Below are 18347 nucleotides of genomic sequence, written 5' to 3'. Positions count from 1 at the left end.
ACAACTATTAATTATAATAATTATTTCCAGCATTTTATGATTGCACATTATAATGCCACGTTTGTTAGATCTCCCATTCTTAGGAAATAGAGAAATGGTTGTTTGACACAGGCCCTGCTTCATTTTGTCATGTAAAATCTATGAACTTTAGTTTGAATATGTGCTTCAACACTTGTCAAAGAACAAATTTAAGGTTTTACTATTCCTGAAACAGACAAGCACAAAGAGCTCATCAGAATAAACTAACATTGTGGATACCAAATCAAGCACTCAACAATTAGTGAATACTAGCCTTTAATGTTCCATACGCAAACTTAACTCTGTTCTTCTAGAAACGTTTTTGGGGCACGATGACATTTAAATTTCCTTCTTCCATAGCATTCTTCAGAATGAATTATTTTTAAACACCCTCACGTGATGGCCTAGCATGAGCAGGCTTTGGGATCTTTACTTCCACAGCAATGACTTTTGAAACTAGAGTTAATTATGTCACTAGTAGGAATGCTACAATACTCCGCAGAAGCCAGTCACTGAAAGGAAGACAGAAAAATATTTTACAGGAAAAAAGTCATTTCTCTGGAGCTGGCAGACTAAGGAACTGCAATTTCAGTTTGATGTTCCAGAAGGTAACTGCTATCACTACCTTGGGATCTGCCACCTACATTACCCTCACCCTGCTTCTGACTGCATCCTGCTTCTGCTCCTGTCTGTTCCCCATCACTGATCCTCTCCAAAGCTCCTTGCCCCTCTGTAAGTGAGGTCTCTTCCCTGTGTTTGTGTGTGCGCGCTTCTTGGGAGCCATGAGAAAGTTTCCTTGCTGTCAGTTCTAACACTTGGCATCACAGCATTCACTGACAGCTAGAAGAAACACTTGTAAAGGACATTTTGCTCCAGTCCTGTATTTCAGGGATGATGGGTGCTGTCCCTTTGGGGGGAAGGCAGACCATGCTCTGTGCAGGTGAAATCTTTGGAGAATTCTGCTGCCAACATCTAACAAATGTTTGTGGAATATATTTGAAATAGAGACATTTTTAGATGCTTCAAAATTGGCTAACTTTGGGTGCATGTTACTGGAAGGACCAAAAGCAGAGTGACCTTTGTGATAAATTTAAGTTTCTACTTCAAAGCATACAGACGATCCAAATCTTCGTTGAAACAGTCTTAAATTATTTTTTTAGCCTGAATAAAGCAACATATTCATTCTCTAATGTCATCCCTCAAAACAAGTGAGTGATTTTTCTGAAACCTCCCACAAAATTTCAGCCTGAGGCGTGCATTCAGTGTAAAAAAAAAATTGATCTGAAAAGTTAAATTTTGACAAGGTGATAAGCAATAAATAACAGGGTCTTACTAACTTTTTTACAATCTCTTCACATATGCTTTTTTTCTCTCTCTGTATATTTACATATATATGCAAATATGCAAAAATGATAATGCCATGTCGCTTATTAAAGTGCTTTCAAGAGCTGAAAGAAGATACGCAATTTTGAATAGTCATATGTAAAAACTGATGTGAACATATTTTAAACTGAACTAAGGTTTTAGCAAACACTCAATTGGCTTTCATGATTTTTCTACCCCATTCAACGGTCACATTTCAATAGATTCAAAACATTAGTCTACAATACTGTAAAACATATGAAGTTGTTGAATAGGAATTTCAATGAAAACTGCAACTCCTTGAAAAACACTGGCTGTTGAAATACACGTGCAGAAAGGCTTATTAAACCAAAGGACAGTACAAGCTGTGGAAGATGGTGTAACCTTAGTTGTTCAGTCAGAAGAGATGGAGCTAGGATTTAAGTTATGATTTTTAATTTGGAGAAGTAGCTTATAAATGGAGACGTTACAGCTAGAATAACTGAAATGAGAATGTCAGGGATCCAAGACTGCAGAAAATAAAGACATTAGCTTGAAGGAGAAGGAGGTTCAGAAAAATGTTACTTTGTAAAACATTTTACAGTCCGTTCTCACAAGAATTTTCTTTTGGAAAAGAATGTCAAATATGTCCTTTCCCTGTGATTGGTGAAGAATTTTTTCTTTCTTTTATGATACTATTTTAAAGCTACCTGTCTCAAAAGCTTTAGTAAACATTTCTTACCTGTGTCCCAATAGTCTCCTGGAAGCAGCGCCCAAGCTGAGTTTTAACTGAAACAGGAAACATATGAGGAATGGGTTGTTGATTTGTGTAAGTAGTATGTCCTTTCTGGGTCTTCTGATATGGAAGACCTTGGTAAGAGACCTGTGGATGTCCTGGCTGAGGTACTTTTGCTTTTTGTCCCGTTGATGTGCTGTCAATTCTTGAAACTTGGTGGATCTGAACTGAGGCTTCAGGGGGATGTTTCACATGGATATTCACTATGTTAGGAGGGAACTTCACTAAAATAATTGAAGGAAAAACACATTAAAAAAATTGGTAATAAAATATGTCAAAAAAGAGATCTTGGGCACCTCTAAGACATCTCTTTTTCATACATTAGAATCTTTACACAGTGCCTTGAAGTGACCAAAATATAAACAAAGTCCAAATTTGGGCATTAGAGAGAAGGCTGAAAGAACGCATAGAGTCTCATTTACAAAGCAGAAAATCAAAACTCTTCACGCAGGAAAGAACGACATTATAGCATTGTAAAGACCGCTACATAAACATGGATGTCCAAATTGGCTGGTGTGACATTAATATTTGTGGTCATACTGTGTAATAAGAATCCCATTCAAAGTTCCAGAATTCAAACTCCACTGGGTTATTTTTGGATATATAGTAAGCTTTATTTTCTTTTTCAGATCCATCATCTTTCTCTGGAACACAGAAAAAGCTTCAGATTTCATCCCTTCACCTTTATATACCTGCCAAGTCCTAAGTTTGCCCCTGCAACACTTGCCAGCATCTCAACCATCTAAAACCACCACTCCCTTCACTGAACTTTGAATTCAGGATCTGGCAGATAAAGAGGGAGGAAATGTTTTTCAGATACTTCTGTTTTTAAATACAGTTATAGTTTTAAGTCTGGGTATATAGATTGAGACCCTCCAGTCAAATTAACGCGCACAGAACTGTTTATGACCCTCAAGCTTCTTTTCATTGAAACACAAAATGCACTTTAAACATGTAACTCAAATTATTACTGGGGAGGGGCAGGGAGGAGAGGTATGTAAAAAGTTTTATAGTTTGTAAGCTGCATAACAAAGTTAGCATTTACTGTGTCTGGCTGGGTCTCTCTCATCAGCAAGTACTGCACAGACTAGTCAAGGCCAGCCAATCCATTAAATGTAACACCCCTTCCAAACATCAAGAACCAACAAGTATCATTTGACATACTTTCTTTATAACACATACTGGATTGTTGAGTCTTCTGAATTGTCTCCTTGCCTCCAGGAGGCCAGACTGTTCTTTGGAACTTGATTAGGCATTTTCAGTTCTTATTTAAAAATTTCAATCTCACAACTCCACTTCCGAGGAAGCATATTTCATGTCTTTTAGCTGATTTAAGATTTTATTATTTTGTAGAAATCACTTTTGGTTTTTCACATTATTTTCATTTCTCTAGGCGCACTTTCAGGATTGATTGGTCTCACATAGGAATTCCTTAAAAGAAACTTATTTTTACTCTGGTCTCCATTGTTTAATTTATGAAAATCTTCAACATATTGCAGACAGAAACATCAGGAATAAGGTAGTAGAAAGTCAGCAAAATATGGCTGCAGGGCCTTAATGACTCTTCAGATCTTGCCTGTAGCAGAAAGGAACCTTCAAGCAAAATTTATGCGACATGAATTCTGTTACAGGTAAACCCACAAAGAAAAGATTCAGTGTTACAAAGAGAAACAGTTAAGGCCTTTCTTAGGCTACTTGACTGGTTTTGCAGGGCAAGACAAGACAGCATAGTCTGGCTGTAAGAATAACAAAACTCACCCCAACTTACTATCATACATTTTTATGTACGAAGAGGGATCCCTTCAACTAGTTTCTCCAGCTGATAAATCTAAAGAATATATTAGCCCTCAAAAGAAATCACTGAATTGCTCTGCTTTAATCTATCAATCCACCTACAGATGTTCAGATGCTGAAAACATCAAATTTAGGCTGGTTTCTCCCATGTAGTATTATCACCACAGTCCTCTCCAGGTCTTGGATCACTGCCTAGATGTGCTGATTAATTTTTATTTCTGCCAGCCATTTCAGGATGAATTGTTTTATTCTTTCCTTGAAAGAAATGAAACATTCCTCTCTCCACAATCCAACATCTTCATTTGGGCATGGAAAGGCATTGTGACTGCTGATGGTTCTGATGAGGACTTGAGGGTCAGGAAAAAAAATATTCAAGAGGTCAGACTCTTTAGCAATGAGAAACCTACTGTGTCTTTTAAGACAGCAACTCTAAATCTGAAAAACAACTATGACTTAAAAAAATTTTTTTATAGTCCACCATTTTGTCTAAAATAATTTGATCTGGAATTAAATAGTCACAGAAATAAATTTCTGCTCTGCTAAATGTTTAGGTAATTATATTCTCTTACTCTCTCACTCCCCCCCCCCCCCCTTTTTTTTTTTTTTAGAGTCAGAAAAGTTCTGGGGAGCTTTAGGGACTAATACTCCAACATGTCAGTGGAAACTATTTCCCAATGGACTGCATAGCACTCCCTAGAAAACAAATCCATTGAAAAGATGGAGCAGATACTTAAAAGCATTTATAAAATTTTGTGTTTCCAGAAGTATACTGTCAACACTTCCTTCACAGCTATGTCCCTGTCTGAAAACAGAATTATTACATTAGATTATGTTTATCACAAACATATAAATAGTTTGGCCTCTTTTAGCAAAGTTATTCAGGAACTAGTTGCCAACAACTGAGCCTCCTCACATCTTTCCCCCATATATTTTGTTTTTATTCAGAGATAGCAATCTTGGAGAGGTAATTGTAAAATTACCCTTGATGAGAAAAAAAAGAAAAAAAAAATCAATCTGGCAATTCAAACAAACAAACAAACTTCACACTAATTCATATGTTGTGAAACTGAATTTCGGGGGTCTCTCCATATGGACAGGATCTCACCCAGATAAAATGCCACCTAGAGTCATAGGACACACAGGAAACAAATTCAACACTCCTCTTCAAGGTCATCAGAACTTGTCACCTCACAAAAAAGTATTAGAGGAAACGGAAACCTGAAGCTGACTGAACTTTCTTCGACTGGGCAAAATTTTATTAACATTACAGCTTTTCTTGTTTCTGATCCTCTGCCTTCTTCACAGCATTAGCAGTAGAAAATCCTTACCATTTTCTTCTATGATATTGTTATATGACCTGGAAAGAATGTTCTATTTAACCAAATCATATCATGGCCTATCTACATTAAAAAGTTCACCACAAAATTAACTTATAGGACTCTACCAAATGACATAACAAAGATAAACATGGATTGTATTTTTAGTTTTACATTAGATTTAATTTTTTTTATGTTGAAAAGCATTGTCTCTTCCCTCCACTAGTAATCACGGAATTGCCTGCAACTTTCTACCTAGGTATACCGCAATTTATGGACTCTGTTCAGCCACAATCATTCTCTTTTTGAATGTGTCTACACTCCTGGAAGAAGCCCCCCTGCATTATCCTTTGACTCTGCAATCTGCATTAAATTCCACCGTAAAGCAAAGTAAATTTACTTATAAACTCTTTTCAATAGCACTGTTATTTCTTATCATTTCAGTCATTAAGCTAAATACTTTCCAGTCATTCTCGTGAGCTCACGATTCAAGCTGTGGTGTCAAGATTCAAACTATGTAGACAGATCGCTATCGTTACTGGTTGGATACCCAAAATTAGTTAATAAAATCAACTCCAAAGGAAAAAATATCTATCAAGAAAAAAGTTACCTTTTACACCTTGCTGTCCTGACATCGTCAGTGGTAAAGTATGAGTGGAGTGGATAATTTGCGATCCTACAGCCTTGTTCACCTGTTGTGGATGATGGTACAGTTTTGGAGTATTGGCAGTCTGCACAGGGATCTGACAAAGTTTACCAGTGTAATTAGGAGGGCACTGGCATTTATCTCTAGAACTGCACTGGCCTCCATTCATGCATGGAAGGTGGCAAATAACTGAAATGAAAAGAGAAAGAAAAATTTTGTTAATGACTTTAGCTTTAGTATTATCTGACGACATATCACACAGAAGGCAAGGAGAAAAGGAATAGGGCTGGGGCCCTTTGTTCTTCTGATATCTGAAGAATGACTACCCATCTGACATGCACTTTTAATTGCCTTGTGGTAGAACCACTTCCCTTCCTGTCTTTGTGACCTCTGCCTGGTTCACATCTTCCCTAAATGACAAACCCTCCTTTTGACCTCTGCCTAGTTTGCATCTTCTCTCCATGACAAACACAGCAAGCACATTCTTCCCTTCGAAATCCCAGCTATTTTAGTTCATTACGCTACGCAAGATGCTAAATTAATACAGTGTCTGGCTGCACCTCTTATTCACACTTTGGTACAGGTATACTCATTTAGTCAACCTCGTATTTCTGAAAATCCTGGGCCACCTACACTTCCCTGGAAGACTGGGGAAAAACTCACCAGATAATTTTCCATTTTCACTGTAAGCCTTGGCTGTTCTCTGGAAAACCATGTCTTACTGAGTATCTAGATTTTTGCTTAACATTCATCTCTCAGATAAAAGAAGCTAATTTGTATACCCACCCATGAGGATCATAAAAATATCGAGAGATTCTATTCAAATGATTTCAGAGACAAATTCCAAAGTATTAAAATATTTTAACTCCAATATAAAGACAAGGGTAATTACTTCTGCGCCAGCTAGTACTTGCACATTTACAGCAATATAAATTATCAGACGAAACATGAAAAATGTCAACATCGAATGAAAAATATTTCTTAACTGAGAGATACAAACAGTACTAGACATGGTTGAGCACTTCCTAGAAATATGATGTGGGACTTTATAATCAACCATAATCTAGCCAAGCTGTCAACATTTTCAAGAACTAAATGATGTAAAAACAACAGGAAAAATACCGTAAGTTTTTGTTCAAGACAAACTAAGGTCATTTGTTCAGAAATCCAAGATCTATGGAGAAATAGCATACAGTATCCATTTGTCAGCTTTAAGATAAGATTCTGACTGTAAAAATAAACAAAAGACTTTACAAGAATTATGGCATTTTGCTAGATTGGTATTGCTCAGTCTATACTGAATGACAATAAAAATGAGAAACTGTAGGTAATGCAAGGTAATTAGGAACTTAGTGCTTATTATTCCAAGTGGTGCAATCTCTGGACAACTGCAGCCTATTGCTATTATTAATACCATAAAATGTCAGTATTGGAAAAGGAACCTGTGTATTGTGCGGCACAAGAAGACAAAGTAGTACATTCAGCAGCGTAAGGAGCTCCAACCCAGCTGCGTAATTCACTTGGCCCAGGAAACAGAGCTCAAGAAACAGAGCTATCAGCCCAGCTCTTTGCAGAGCACCCTCACACTGTACTGAAAGGGTCCAGAATGGTGCTGCCTGATCGCCAGATAGGTCCACGCACAAATGTAAACAGCCAGAATTGTTTTTCCACTCTGTTCTGAAAATGTACGTTTAATATTTTTCTTGTCTTATCTCATAGTTTCATTTCATATAAACTGCCTGAAAGTACTTCAAGCTGTAGCACTGTGCTAAAACGCCTAGCGGACTTTGGAAGACTGTCCACACCAGCGCAGGCCTCACTTTTCTGGGTCCCAACACTGTTGGGACTTTATCTGAGTGTATAAAAGATGTCCTTACAGAACAGCTGTTACTTCAGGGCAAAATGAAGGATTTTTGACCCCAGCAGTAATTAAAGCATGACAGCTATCTCTGTCTGGTACCGTTTCCCCCGAGCAGCCACAAACGAGCAGGTTTACTGCAACGGTGACAACATACAAAGAATTTTAGGTACTTGTAAAGATCTGCCTGAGCAAGGTTGAAAGCTAAGGTGGTCTTCCTGCAAAAGTAACATTGCATAATGAAATAGTGTAAAGTAGCATTAAGGGGACAGCGATTTAGTGTTTGAAAGAAGTACAGTGAAACAAATGTAAACAGAAATAGTCTCACTGAGGCATTCCTTGAGTGCAAGAAGCCTATCCCATAGATTTTCTTCCTGCCCTCTCTGGCCTCAACGCAACAAGGTAACGTGCAAAATATAGCTTTTAAACAATATAAATACACCCAGTATTTCCACCAAAATAAATTACTTTCTTCCAAGCTCCTGTTCTATAAAGCAGTCCGCATCTGGAAGGCCATGTTGCACAGGTATCTCTGCATTACAGGGCGCTCTTCAGGAGTTCGTCTCCTGCAGGAGCCCGCCGAGTAACGAACAGGCATGTGAAAAGCTTTGCTTTCAAGCAAACAAAAGTTTGTGTTAAAAATACTGTGAAGGAAGATACCAATAGAAAGAGTTCATTCATGTCCCTTTTCATAACTGTTTGCTGTTGAAATTCACACAAATAACTTGTGCAAATAAGTGCAAACAAATGCCATTGAAAGGTCTAGTATGAGGTAAATAACAAAGAATGTTTAATTTCTCAGTATTTACATGTAAGAGCAAATAAAAATTGCAAGCTGCCCACATCATCATGTGGTGCAAATCACTCAGCTGATTTATGTACAGATATAGTGATTTACATCTCTTGAAGGTTTGGCCTAATGTATGAGAAACGAACTTTAAATGAGAATACATTAAATCTATTCTGAGAATATAAAATTCTGTAATAAAAAAATTAAAAATTCTGAAATATACAATTGTAAGTTATACTTGGCCATGTAAAAACAAATAGGATGTGATCGCCAGGCTAAACTGAAAATTTGATAATCTCAAATGGCAAATACTATGAGAACGTTAAAAAAAAAAACCCGAAACAAAAAATGAAGAGTGAAACACATTGAAATAAAATACCTGATAATTTTAAATAGGCATAATAAGCATACACACACTAATTGTGATGTTTCCTCAGGCAGTTTATGGCCAGGAGAAAGGGCTACATTTGATTATGACACTGGTGCTGGAAATCACAGGCACACAACTTCACCAGAGCTGGAATTACACAGAGACCATTTGAGAAAAGTGAGCTGAAGCAGGGTAAGCCTCCAAAAAGGCAGAGGAAGGAAACGCTACTTTTCCTCGACAAGGCTCTAGGAATCTCAGGTTAACAAAGACCGAAGAGCTCTGGGGAAAGGACCACTTAAGATAGGAACAGGATATAAAGCCAGGGTGTGTTTGAACAGCTCAACTTCTGATGAAAGTTTTTTTGCTTTGTTTTGTTTTGTCATTGAGGTTAAAGAACTTAAACAAACAGAATGGCTGAACGCTGCCAGAGGCATAGGGGACACTCCTGACAAAATCCAGACCCACGTGCTGGGAGAAACCATTACAAGATGCTGAGTTTGCACGTATGTTCACAACTGGCGTTCAGACAAAGGGCGCACTGGAGCCTGATTCTCACTAGGCTGTTGCCATTTCCTCTGAAAAGGAAAAAAAAAAAAAAGGAAACAAAAATATCCATTATGGTGTGAAATCCTCTAGCTGCTCGGAGCCTGATAAAAATGTGGAGAAAGGTCTGCACAAAACGACAAGAAATTTTAGTTCACATGTGGGTATCTTACAAACAAAACAAAGTAAGTATTAATGGATCTAAGAAAGGCAACAAATTCTTCATTCAGATCTGCTGTAAGCCAAGTCTCTCAACTGTCTCTTAAGGATCAGCCAACATATGATTGAACAAATTGAACAATTTCTTAATAAAAATAAACATCCATCCTTTAGAAATGTAGAGACAAGGTTTAAGGAATTACAAACATTTTAAGTATTCTTTGCATCCTTGGGCAATTAATTGTTAATAACAAGTTTTGATTTCTCTGGCATCCAAAGGCCTTAATTCCCCCCAGCCTGGCACAGCTTGGTGGGTATCACTGTTCAAAATGAGACAAGCGGAGAAGGTGCATCAAGATGCCCCCACAGGGAGTCTCTGAAAGGATGACTGTATGGAAAAAGGAGAACATTTGCAACATGAATCCCAATAAAGCTGCCACGGCTATGGGTTGGAAACACAAGAATAGGGCATGAAATCATCAACAAAGCAGCTAGGAAACCACTGATATATAGTTTGTCCATGTAGTTACATCATCTAATTTGTTTTCAAGGTACTCAAACAACCTTGAACAGCTCCAGATAAACGAATTTAATCAAGTCCGAATGTTTTCATTTAATCAAAATAATGTGTAACAAAACAAATTCCAAGCACCTAAATCCTCCTAATCCTTAAAAAATAGTCCATGCTTACCCAAACAAGCCCTTAGGATGGATGGAAACTCCCTTTCTGTAACCAGTGTAGAAGAAAACGAAGATGGGTTTTGAAATGTTCCTCATCTGACTCTCCAAATGCCTTTTCTTTTACACCTCAGGGAACATGTGAGTTTGTCTCGCTTTTTCTCATCACTCTTTGCCTTTTCTACTTACACGCTATCAATTATTCAAGTGTAAGCACTATTCAATTACATCAACAGGCTCTCCAAGGAAAACCTTAAACTGCTCATTAGATTGCAGTATTTCCACTGGATGCATCACGAATCAGCAGACGAATTTTGTCTCCGAGTACTACATGGTTATCCAGCATTACTACATGCTGTTTGGGCATCTTTCTTCCATGCTATTACTAAGCATACAGAAAGTGCAGGGACTAGCACGCAGATCTACCAAAGACAATTTTTCATAGGAAAGAAGAGATGGCATTCACTGAGGGGAAGCACTGCCCTATACAACATTCTTGTAATGTAGTGCCTCTAAACGCCATACACTTTAGGAAAAAATTGAAACCCAGAGGTGCTATATATAGATCTGCGTAATCGCTCCAAACTTATTTCTACTTTCTAACTGCAGAAACTCTAACAGTAACCCACAAAAGGCAGAGAGGTATGAGCTACAGTAACGATGCTATCCTCCAGTTTAGACTCTTCCCTATTCCCCTACTTCCCTCCCCGTCTTTCTTGTTGTCCCTCAGTTTTCTAACTACTTCACCCTGAATAGGTTTCTCTTCAGATTCCTTGTTGTAATTCAGAGGTGTTATATAAAGAATTGCAAGTTAAGTAACCAAATAATTAGTTTATTTTTTAAAGTAAGATTAAGAGAATCTTGATATTACAAACTTGTGCTTTGGGAAGCAGAAGGAGAAAAAAGAAGCTTTAAGTGGCCTTGATTTAATAGTTTAACACCTCTACATTCACCTCTGAATTTATCCTAATGTTTGTATTTTGACAACTTTTAAGAGAAACATTCTGTTGCAACAACCAAACACATTTTTTAAAAGTAAATCTGATGGCGAGAGCTCCAACAACAGATGAAAAATGCTCTTTTCTGCTCACCACTGAAAACAGGAAAGCGATGCTCTGCTCATGTGAATAGCCTAGTTACCACCCACAAATCCCTTGTTACGTACCACTGCTATTCACTGATCCAAATAGTGAGGACAGCACCAGATTTGGTTCCAGACACAAGCAATCCTGTAGAAATGGCTACTCTCTGCTACTGCTGAGAGAGGAGTCCGGCTATGTAACAAATGGCAGTATGGCATGGGGGATCAGCCTCCCCATCACAGCACTTTTTAATGAAATCTCTAGTATTCAACAAGAAGGGAAAAAATGTTTTGAGGCTCTCCTCTGGTTTCCTTTGTTGAATGCAATCTTGTGCATAAACAATGGCTTAAGTATAAGGCATGAACTCGGGTAGATTAATATGTCGTAATATGCATAATAACATGCAATTATATTTTGAAAGATTTTGAAAAATTAAGAGTATTGCTGGAAAATCAGTGCAGGAAAAGTAGGTAGAAGAACAGTGCATACTTTCTCAGTCGGGTACACCAAGAAGATGCAAAGTAAAAAATAAAATGAAAGGGTTGTCATACAGAAATCTCTCTAGTAAATAGTTTCATTTAGTTTACTACTAGTTTAATTAGTTTTAAATTAGCTTACACAAATATAGATTCCCCAAAATGGCATGAATTTAAACATGTAATATTTTTACAATGAATAATTGTAAATTAGTAGGAATGACAGACAATAGAATAGTATAGGTAAGGGGTGTACTTCAAAGAACGTCCCTGCTGAAGTACGTTTCTTTATTATCAGAAACTGTTATCAGACTTCATGGATACCATTTGTGAACAAGAACACCAAAATCTATATTATACAGTCCCAAGGTTTTGTTTCTCCTTATTCTGTGCTTCTGTAGTTATAATTATCATCAACGTAATATATTCAAAGCTGTTATGCATGTTCCTTCCCATATGAACTCCCAAGTCTTAGTTCTTGTGAAAAAACCCTACTTGAGAAAAAATGCAGTAGTCACTTCAGTGGGTGCATTAACATTCACATTTGTTGAGTGAGAAAAAAATAAAACAACTAAAAATATTCACAAGTGGAAAAAAATGACTTTATGTCATTCAAGGTGGTATGTTCCATTATGCCAGACTTCTGACCAGAAAGTGATACAGAGGAACTATATCAAATGTGGTCCCTTATACTATCACCTTCGCACTGCCTATCAGTAGATGTGTAAATATTATAACAAGGATCTTATCAAACAAATTTTTACTCTGAATGCTGCAATACACTAATAGAAATCATCCTAAAAGGGTGAATGCGATACTGAAGGCACTCCAGATGTTTCCTCTGGAAAGAAATAAGATCTGCAACACTGCAGGGAAAAATGTCAAACAGGAACCTACCTCAAACCTAATGGTATGATAAGAAAAAATATGCAGCTGCTAAACTGGGTTCTCAGCTATTGTGAATTAACATGGTCACTGACTTAATAAGAATTTGTCTTATGTTTTTAAACTATTATTACCAACAGATCTTTAACAAAGTAATGCAGCCCCCCTTGGGAACGGGATCATAAGTACTGCTGTTTATCCAGACAAGGAAACCAAATTATTGCCAAAATAAACAAGCTTTGTGGTGTTATTCCTGTCTGGATCATGCACACTTTAAAAAAAAAAAGTCTCAAAGAAAATCAGGAGAGTTAGCCACAAAGAACAGTCTTGAAACAAGTTTAACACTTCCAAAATACAAACAATCTTTTCTGCATATAAATGTTATTTTCTGCAGGTAAAATTATTTTCTTACATTTGTACTGTTAAAATTACTAAAAAACCCCCCCACAACACTAGGGATAAATGCAGAATTATGACATCTCTCAGGAATTATATATAATCAGTTATTACTAACATCTCCCCTTCCCACACAATAAGATTAATGCTAAGCTGCACTGCAGGGGTCATTTCATTCGTTTGCTGTTGAGTGCACATGACATTTCAAGACTGTTAACATTAAAGATGTAAGCAAACATCAGAGTCCAAGGATGAACTCAACTAATACAGAACTCTTGAGCAAGAGAACGAATCGCATTCAAGTAACAACTGTCTTTACTCCGTTCTAACCCAACTGCAACCACATTCGACTCTGTCAAGAAGACCAAAGCGGCAGGCTGCCTCTAAAAATCCCAGAGTAAGGAGATCTGTGTATACGCCACATACAGATGTACACACCTTCCTTTTATGTAAAGCTACTTCTTTATCCAGAAACTAACAAGGATACATGAGTCTTTGATTTTTTTTTTTTTTTAATTTTTTTTTCCCCCCCTGCAAAGAGCACCCTAAACTTCTAAACATTATGAGAACCTGGGGCTTTTAAAAATGGATTGCTTTAGGGAGAAGACAAACTGTCCCAAAAATGCATCCCTCATTGTATCATATTATGACAGAACAGATGAAATACCCATATTTCAGTGTGAGGAGTCCAGGCAGAGTAATTAAGGAGAAAACAGTTTTAGCCTCCATCTCCTGCCAATGGTGTAATACAGCATTTGTTTGCCAACTTCCAAGGATATGCTGTAAAAATGGTATGCCTGGGCCCTTTCTGAGATGGACTAAATGTTGCTGAGGATGAGATTCTCTCTTCCTCTACTTAAAAGGTTCATTAATGTAACCAGAAGGCTACTTAGAGATATCTCTTACATTATGAAATTGATAAATATTTTTGAAGTCTAGTTTTTGTTGATCCAACATAGACCTACATTTTTAAAGAGGAGAAAATAATATTGTGCCCTTCTCACAAAGCATGAGATTTCATGCTTTCAGCCCCTTCCACTGTCTGGAATTTAACAGCTCATGTACTAGATGGTACCTGCATCTACTTTGAAAATACCTCTAACCAGTATTTCTAGTTACTAACATTCCAGAAAGTAATCAGGCATTTCTGTATGATGCACATATATTGGACAGATTGTTTCCACACGGAAATGAAATAGTTATTGAATCCTTCTGCTTTTATTTTATCAGCAGTAACAATTCTATAAATGTGTCTGTTGTATGTTATCTCCTGTACCACTACTGGGCTTCTTCTCATATAATATTTAATATCTACCCTTCTTCTGTGAATTCTTTAGCTATCCTTACCAACTTTCTATATTTAATAACTTTTAATTTATACATATCACTATTTCCCCCCCTTCCATTTGTCATCAGTGATCCCCCCATGTCCCACACATCATTACAAAGTCAGGTTGGTGTCTTCCTTCTTCCTTGCTGAATCATGACTGAACACTTCCAAAAGTAATTCCAATCTTCTTACGCTTTTCCATATGTTTTTTTCTCCTCATCAATTCTACTTTTAATTTCCTCCCATCAAAGAAACCTTACTGAAGAAAAATTGTATATGAAGATTTAGAGAGAAATGCAGGTAGCTTTGGGGATTGGATTCAAAGCACTGTTCTTAGCTTGAATCTAGTCTCACGACTGAACTCCGCAGAGTTGAGAATCACTGAGTAGAAAAGCAAGTAGTAGTCCCTAAAGCCATCTGGACAGGCATGATTTCACACTTTAAAATATGCTACCAAGAATCCTAGGGAATTGCTCTTGCTCTAGAAGGATTCTTCCTCTCAACAGAAAAAAACAAAGAAATTCCCAAACAGCTTTCTCTTTCTGCCATTCTCCCTTCTCCATGAAACGCCATACTCCACATATCAAAAATTTTTAACAAAGAGACATTGCACTAAGGAAGCTCAATAGCTGTTATCATGCCTATGGCTATTTGATGATTTATCAATTCAGTTATTTTAAAGTTGCCACATGTTTACATTTGCGAAGAAAAACCTTACAGATATAGTATGTCTGTTGTAGCCATGACCATTTTCAGGCTGCAGTCACATCATTCTACAAAATAAACTCTTTCTACACTTTTTCATAGACAAACATGCATTTTCCTTGCACTATACACGTTGACAACATAGTTCCAAAATAAGGAACTACAGCAGCTGGTTTTTTTAAATTCTATTACAGATCTAGAATAATACATTTAAAATAAACAGAAAGAAAACACTAAAAAACAGAAAGCCCACTACTAGAATGCAGTCTAGCTATTCTCATAATGTTTTCACTGTTGTTCTCATAATTTTGGAACATGTATCTCTTCAAATGAAACTGTACTTTACTAGTTCTTTTCAAACTCCTCCACGTACCACTATCAGCACCAAGTTTTAACAAATCATGCAGTACCTTAAAGCCTGATTGGAGGAGTATCTGTGTTTCTACTTAATGCAGCACTACGTGGCAATTACCAATGCAGGCAAGTAGAAGAAAGCATCACAAAATCAGATCACCTACACCTTCAGGAATTTTACATTTTCATATCTCCCAACACCAAACTTTCCATTTAAAATTCATTCTCTAACTTAGCTGGTAAGTACAGGCTCAGCTTCTGGGATGATCATTATCTCCACGAGTAATTGAGCTTTATTTGAGCTGCTGAGAGGCTGTCTAATGATTAGCATCACTTAATGGTAGTGTCAACTCACTGTAGATAAGGTGCAGCAAGTGTAACAAATTAGGTATACACTAGAAAAGAAGAACTGTCTACTTATGAAAAAGGGGAGGGATGCTGTCTTCACTGGGGATGGAAAGTTGCAAGATCCCATCCAAGGAAAAACAGAGTCAAGTAGGTATTGCCTTAGTTATTTGTGTCTGTATTAGAGCGAGTTGAACAAATTTCTAAATCCCCATTGACTGTACTCTAAATGTCAGCATCTATATATGAGGTGCATGTTGAAACTTAAAGCGTCTCAGTCTACATGCTTGTCCCACTATGTCTCAGTTTTTCATTATAAAAGCATATCAGTAGTGTGGTATCAGTCATTCTTTGATGGAGGCTACATTGGCAGCTATGGGAGATCCTGATACTGAAAACTGGGGAGCAGGTTCAGATCATAAAGGACAATGCTGCAATACATTTTAGAGAAATATTAATTTGTTGAGTGAGCATCATGATCAGCAAAAAAATCCAGAACATGCACAAGATAATTTCACTGTACTACTCATATGTCTTTCTCAGTTTTAAACTCAGTACTTTAAAACACCTCAGGAAGAAGAGTTGGATGTTAGTGACTTGAAGATGTGTACACAAAGTCAACCAAGAGACATATGATATGCCCCCAGGTGTTTCACTCATCCCTCAATGTGGGTCCAAAGGGCATGGGAGTCTCACAGGACCTGTATCACATCCTTCCAAGCTCAAGCGATAAGCCAGCTATCCTCAGACATGTCAAATGCAACCATAGGCCTGCATGTAGGTAACCGAAATGAGCACTATCTGACCAACAGCTGCCAAAAAACTATTAAAGTGTTACAGTGTGGAAAGAATGGGATGGCTGAAAAACAGTATTAGAATATTCAAATGCTATCAGAAAAAATAAAAGGCACGCTCTGTCATGGAAAATGGCCTAAAGCTGTGGTTACTCAACATAAAAAGGGTAGAGCAAAAATTCTGGTAGTTGAGAAATGATTGACAGGAGGATTCTGGCTCACTAATGGGCATGATGCTCACCGTTACTCTTTGCTAAACCTGCTTCTAATATTCTCAATATCTGAGATGATTCAGACACTATTTTGAGAGGCAAGGGGATAGACAGTGTTGAGGGATGACTCACTCCTACCCTGATCATATTTGGTGAATCTACTGATTTTATTAGAGCTGATCCTGATATAGAGTATAACACAAGAGTTAGGCCTAGAATCGGTATTCTAAGGAAAAAAAAAAAACCCACTAGTTGCTGTTTATCAGGAATTAATGCATTACAAGTGGCCAATGTCAGACCTTTGATAAGGATGCTAACACATACAGAAAAGCTACTCCAGGCATTTCTTCAGATTTATACAGTGTGTTGATATTAATTTTCCTCTTTGTGAAGACATATGCAACTGAAATAAAACCTCTAGGGAAGGCTGGGTTTGAAAGTGTAGCAAGTTAGCAACACTTTTTTCAAACCAGCATTCTTAAAACAATTTCCTGCAGAATACAAAACATAAACAGATTGTGAAATAGTGTGTTGCAGTATACAGACTTTATCGGTATTATTTTAAGCAGTCCTGAATAACTTATTAATTGCCATTATCAAAGTGGCACTGAAATCAATGTGCCCAGTGTCTGATGAAAACTAACCCTTCCTATGTTCCCAGTGCTTTTAAGGCTCTTACTCCTCCGTATAGCATACGCATGCCTGAGCATGCATAATACTAACATGTATTAGTTAATGTTGTTATGTACCTGTTTTCAACAGACAGAGCAAGAATTCAACAGAAGGACAGATAACAATGAACAACAAGCATCTTTATTGCTACAGGATCCTTCCAGGCTGTCCTATTCCTTTCTGGTGTCAGCTGAGCAGCATTACCTACCTTTAAGGACTACAGGATTAATGAGTAACTTGACCATAACGACACTAAGCTGTTACTGCTCATGCACCGTTACAATCTGATGAAGTCACTGAACTGATCCCTCTGCTCTGACACCATTCTCCTACTAGGCTGTTTCCAAAAAATATACTGGACTCTCGTATGGAGTAAAAAAGTAGTAACACCCAGTAGTGTAAGGCAGAGGAAAGAGCTGGTCTTAGACATCAAACTGCTTGGTTACCATCAGACCAAATGGCAAAATGTCCTGAGAAACATTTAAGTGATGTGGTCACGCCTGTTATGCAAAGGCTCTGAAGACCACAAAAGCAGCAAAGCTGACACCGGCCAGGGACGTCAACATCCTTACCATTTCTGGCAACTGAATAATAGATATTTAAGCTGAGATTCATCCCATTTAACCTTTTGTGCCTTCCTGAGCCATCTAAGTTAGGAGTGTTGTTACCTGAGGTTCCCCACTCTGTCAATAAAGACAGGATTCACACAGCAGGCCATTCAGGCTATCCTGCCATAAAGTTGTCTCTCATTACCAACTACTAGGCTCCTGACTCAGGCACCTCAGTA

General features: G+C 37.5%; 1 protein-coding gene across 8 annotated transcripts in view; it reads right to left on the bottom strand.

The window, feature by feature from the left end:
• LTBP1 (latent transforming growth factor beta binding protein 1) overlaps window positions 1–18347 on the bottom strand; it is a 208315-nt gene that overhangs the window by 108459 nt on the left and 81509 nt on the right. For 7 of the 8 annotated variants that reach the window (XM_076334287.1, XM_076334289.1, XM_076334288.1 and 4 more), the window contains 2 exons: window positions 5876–6100; window positions 2102–2379 (listed from right to left, as the gene is read on the bottom strand). In XM_076334287.1, the coding sequence (XP_076190402.1) occupies window positions 2102–2379; window positions 5876–6100 (503 nt within the window). The remainder of the gene's footprint in view (window positions 1–2101; window positions 2380–5875; window positions 6101–18347) is intronic. The other variant, XM_076334291.1, reaches the window with a different exon arrangement.

This window comes from Aptenodytes patagonicus, chromosome 3 (assembly GCF_965638725.1).
Source record: "Aptenodytes patagonicus chromosome 3, bAptPat1.pri.cur, whole genome shotgun sequence".
NCBI lineage: Eukaryota > Metazoa > Chordata > Aves > Sphenisciformes > Spheniscidae > Aptenodytes > Aptenodytes patagonicus.
The sequence above is the reverse complement of the archived record's forward strand: the minus strand, read 5'-3'. Positions and strand labels throughout refer to the sequence as shown.